General features: G+C 31.7%; 1 protein-coding gene across 1 annotated transcript in view; it reads right to left on the bottom strand.

Annotated features, from left to right (window-relative positions):
• The window catches only part of LOC100573999 (hapless 2-like), an 11,383-nt gene extending 9,148 nt beyond the window's left edge, over window positions 1-2,235 (bottom strand). The window contains exon 1 of the mRNA XM_029488408.1: window positions 1,011-2,235. Coding sequence (XP_029344268.1) covers window positions 1,011-1,250 — 240 coding nt within the window. The 5' untranslated portion in view covers window positions 1,251-2,235. The remainder of the gene's footprint in view (window positions 1-1,010) is intronic.
• Between the last annotated feature and the right edge of the window lie 3,449 nt (window positions 2,236-5,684).

Here is a 5,684-nt window from a genome sequence, read left to right on the forward strand (position 1 = left end):
TCTGACGTATCCATTTATTTTCGCTGTAAGAGGATAAGTGTGATGAATACTTTTATCGAAATCGAAGACTTACATAACGTGTGTTTTTTGAATAAGCAAATAAATAGATTGGTCACAAATATGACAATATTCAACACTACCTACATACTTTGGTTTTCATTGAATTGTTTATTAGTTATGATTTAGAAATATTGATTATAATAAATTTATAACAGTTAATATTGCCCTTTAGAATATATTATTATTAATAATTATATGCTATAAATATGGGTAGGGTCAATATGTTATAATTTATACATTCGTATAATCGTTCAAATACATTTATATACAAGATAATTATTTAAAGGTTGACACAACACATTATTTGCTTAATAAGTATTAACGTTTAGTAAAAATCATATTTTTACTATTTTCAATTTTTTAAGTTATTACTTTTTCGAACAGAAGCTTACATTTTTAATTAAACTTATACGAAACAAGATATTTTTTTCTTAATATCAATAAAAAATTTCAATTTTGGACGAGTAGTAAGATATTTTTGAAGAAAATCGAAGCAGTTTTACTGCCCTAAACCATGATGACAGACACAAAAAAAAAAAAAAAACACACATCATTGTAAAATAAATTTTGTGATTTTACATTTGAAATTTTTCATTGAAATTTCACATTCCGCGCCGTGCTCAGAATCTAAAATGGAAATAATAAAATAATATAATTGTTTTTTTTTTTTTTATTGGCCTTAACCTGGCAAATTGTTTTTATTAAGAAATAAAATGTATGTACCTATATACTCAGAAACAGAACAGAAATACAATAGTTAAATACAATTTTTTGGACAATTTGGACAACCCCCCCTCCATAAATAAATCCTGGTTGCGCCAACTGGAGCAGTTAATTAAAATATAAGTATTTAAAATTAGGTTAAAATGTAAACTGAACCTTGATAACACATGGCATAGATACAGTACCTATTTAATAATTAAAAAAATTGTGAAACGATTTTATTTTACCTGAGTGTTTTTTTTTAACCATATGGTTATGTAGATTCCTTTGGTTTTAATGTTACTCCGTTTTTGAATACGATTGGAACGAATTGGTATTTGGTTTAAAGAATTTAGTTCATCTCGATACAGCATGTCAATAGGTGTTATAATTGCTTGAAGTTTAGTTTCCGTATCTTTAAGCTGGCATAAAATGCGTTGAAATGGTATGCTTACGATTAACGTAGCAAATAAAAAGTACTTGTGCATTTTAAAAGCTTAAGTTTAGATTTTTTAATTCATACAAAATTATGGATTCAGTGCAATCTACACTTCTGCAACGATGACATATAAATCCAAACGGTAGACAATTATTATCAGATCATGTTATTGCTTGGACGATAAAATAATTGAAATTTACGATAGTAAAATCACGTACTATAAAACACAATGTATAATGACGGATACCTGTGGAAAGGTGAAGGGTCAAAACTGCAACACCACCAGTATGCCACGGTGAAATTGTTTTATATCGTTACCTGAAAAATTAGCATTTTTTTACTCATCACTTATTCTTTATATTATCACGTATATTTTACATAAAATCTATTATAACATTATATTATTATACTTATTAGTAATTAAAGTGTTTTAGTGAACCCGCGTGTATCAAACTTCATTGTGAGCATATTTCAAGTAGGTACCAAGTATCTGGTACCTAACTAAAATACTACAATTTTAAAGTCCTTATGAATCACCTTAAAATTTAATATAAAAACATCGTGGAATAATGTCTATGATATGGCCTGCAAGATAATATTCTATGTTCTTTAAATTTAATAACAAGTCAATTCTGCACTCTGTTAAAAAAACAAAATCAATTCTTGCAAATTATATGTGTTTTTGATAAGGAGATAACTCGCTCGTATAGTCATGCAAGCAAATCAACGTACCTACAGGATTCGTTAAGGCTTAGGTTATAAACTATAGCTTATGTTAGAGACATTTTTAGAGGATAATTAACATTAACTATTTTTATTTTAAAAAGAGTTATATGATTTGAATTCGGAAAAAATGAACTAGATATAATAAAGAAAGAAAAAATCTTTGCTTATTCAAAGTTTATAATATTATTATTCTTGTCTAATGTTCTCGATAGTCGGTACCTAAATTTGCTCTAATATTTAATAAACCGCACTGTCTGGTAAGAATCCGTGGCACGTAGATAAGATAATATTATAACATGTAAGTCAGACTGTCAGAGACTACACATGCGGGTACGACGACGATATAATATTATATTAAGTATAGGTAGGTAGGTAGGTCCGTTTCAAACGGATCAAAAACGTTTTTTATTCAGAACGACTACTGTCCAGAAGTCGACTTACAAACGATAATGTCTGACGTCGGAAAAAAAAGTCGTATTACATATTATTATTATACATTATAGAGGAGGAAGTCGTGCGCGTTTAGGCGCTGAGACGGCGGCGGCGGGCTAACCCACGCGCGGTCGTTGAGATCGTCGCCACTGCCGCCACTGCCGCCGCGTGAGCTGGGAATCCGGTAGCCGGTTCGTGTCATTGTTTATGCAAATGCGCGAGACCGCAAGTGGACAACGACGACGACGACACCTCCACCCGCCCAGCACCGAGGTCGAGTGCCACCGAGTCGCCGCCGCCACAGTAGTTTTCTTTGAATTGTATATTATTTGTATATATATATGTACGCGAACCGTATAATAATTCACTCCACCGTTTTATAATATATATTATTATTTTGTGCGACTTCTATGCAGCGCGCGTGTTTGTATTCCTTTTTTCCCTTCTTTTTCCCTCTTTCCACCGTATTATTATTATTATTATTATTATTTGTATACCTTCGCGACCATTGTTCGCACGCGCGCGCGCGCCTGAGTCTCCTCTTCGTTTTTTTTTCCATATAATAAAATATAATATACACGCGCGCGTTTTTATTATTATTATTATAAAAATTTTTTTCGCTTCGCTTTACTTTCCGCGTCTCCTCCTCGGCAGCGTTCCCCCCTCATTTTCTATTTATAATATACCGTCCTTACACGCCATAACATTATCAGCTTCTCTAGTCCTTCCTTCCGAGCGCCCACGAGGAATTCCCATATATTATTATATGTGCTACAACGATACTCATAGGTATACAATATATATAATATTATATGTACAATGTATACCTCTGCTGCAGTTGTAGATATTATACGATACGACGTGTGCGCATAAACGAATTCGCATGCACCAGGTTCTTATATACCTAGGTATATTATGATGATATTTTATTATTGCGTGTTTTCCCCCCGCCTAGAACAGTCCTGCTGACAATCGCGCGGTCGCGGATTGCAACTGCCGAGTAGTGGCGTCGCGCACATATAATAATAATATACATATATATTATATATGTTGTACAGATGATATGCTGCTGCTGCTATATTGCTACTATTATGTCTCTCATGTGATATTCGCCGTACCCATATAAATATAATATTACTATACTCATTTGGCGGGTACCTATATACAGGTACCGACCGCGGTAACGGTAACGCTCGCTGCTGCACGACTACCGTGAAAACACGACGGCTATAATATCATATGTGTATGCAAACTACCTATTATTATTGTACGCGCCGGCTATGATGACGACAATGATGATAGTAATAATAATAAATAATGATAATGATATGTGTCATATTATTGTGCGCCCCTATATAACCACACCCCGCCTTTTAATAATATACAATTCTACTTGTATTTTTTTTTTTTTTAGTTTTTGCACTGATATTTTTTTTTTAATATATAGGCACCTGTAAGATATTTTAGGAATCTATCTAGAAAGTAAGTATAGGTACGGCCATTCCCAAGTAGCTAGTTCATGAATTTATTCATGATTTACCTAAATGAAAATAAAAAATGTAAAGCATTTGGTTAACCATAATAATATATTATACATTTATACTAAATTATTATAATGACAACAGTGATAATATATCATAATAATTACAATATTTTTATTTGTATAAATAATTTTTACTCACAACAATATTTATTTATTTATTTATTACTAGCTGAACCCGTGCACTACGTTGCCCATTAAGTGTACCAAATATATGTGACTCAAACTTGGTTCAATTCGTTATTTAATATTTGGTGTATGGTTTAAAATTAATCTTAACTTTTCCATTGCCTAGAATAAAAATTCTGATTCGCAGCAGTACATTACCAGGTAGGCAATCTACCTGCGGTAGATCGCGGACCCCGTTCTGTATGTACGTTAGTGTATGATTTAACTCTAAAGTATCAAAGTTATACCAAGTTTGTCGTATTCTACCTATAGTGGATTGATATTATCAATTAATACAAAATCCTAACATAACCTAACCGTACTAAAATCAGATAAATAAACGCAAACGCATACAAAAAAATTCATTCAAATCGGTCTAACCATTTAGGAGGAGTTCAGTCACAACACACGTACAGTGGAATTATTGCGCTTAGCAACACATTCTGCGATTCATTTTTATATTATATGAATTCAACAAACATGCCCGATTAACCAATAGCAACCAATATAATATAATGTACTGTTACGCCACTGTTGTATTTTTGACATACAGATTTGAGATTTCCTACCTTCCCGCTGGATTTTCCTAAAATTGTATTTCATAAAAACCTTCTACTGGCAGTTACGAACATCTTAAAAAAAATTTGAGCCAAATCGGACCAGCCGTTATCGATTGATGAATTGTTATACATTTTTGTCTCCGTTTTTATATATATAGATTAATGTTGTACAGGTTAAAATTCTGTACGATTCATAAATCATAATAATATGTAGATTGCAATGTTTAATGTATTTTTCTTTTTTATACATCTTTCTGACTACATTCAAATCGATAAAATAGTTGAAATTAAGTATTATAGGCTGTTGCGACGTACAATATATGTCATATGTGGTATGTATACAAGGAAATTATATTATATTGAGACTGTACAAAAAATTAAGATAATAACATTGAGATATAAGTTTCTATATTTTCTACGGAAAATTATTGACACATTACTTATATTTTGTTTTTTAAAACGTTTACGAAATAAATATTGTTAAGTACCCGTTTACCCATCTCATATGTTTATATTCATAATGTATTATGCATATTACGCATATTATAATATATTTGTATACTGTTGTCAAAATGATATTGTTATTCGCCTGCATAATAATATGCATTTTAAACACAAATCAATATAGTATATTATAATATTATAGAATGGTTATTGAAATAACGTTTTTTCGACACGAAGAATATTAAACCCATACCTGATACAGTGAAAGAGTGTTTAGTCTGCCGTAAATCTGCATCTATGCCTACCTAATTATACCATTATGCATGCCTAATGGTCACGACGATATATTATTTTACGCAGCTACTGCTGGGAACCTAATTGATATATTTATTTTACGGTCGGTTGTTAATATGTATAGGTACGTTTTTCGTAGTATAAATAACACCGCAGCGTACCTACCATGTTAAATCCTTCGACGGGACCGTAATGGCTATTGGACGTGTGGAGTAAAAAAACCGTCGTACGCGTACGTATAATAATAATAATATCACGTAGGTTTAGTATTATAGTTACGTCTACTACAATTATAATAATTAATAAGTACGCGTCGTCG

The sequence above is a fragment of the Acyrthosiphon pisum genome, chromosome A1 (genome assembly GCF_005508785.2).
Source record: "Acyrthosiphon pisum isolate AL4f chromosome A1, pea_aphid_22Mar2018_4r6ur, whole genome shotgun sequence".
In the NCBI taxonomy this organism is placed as follows: Eukaryota; Metazoa; Arthropoda; class Insecta; order Hemiptera; family Aphididae; genus Acyrthosiphon; species Acyrthosiphon pisum.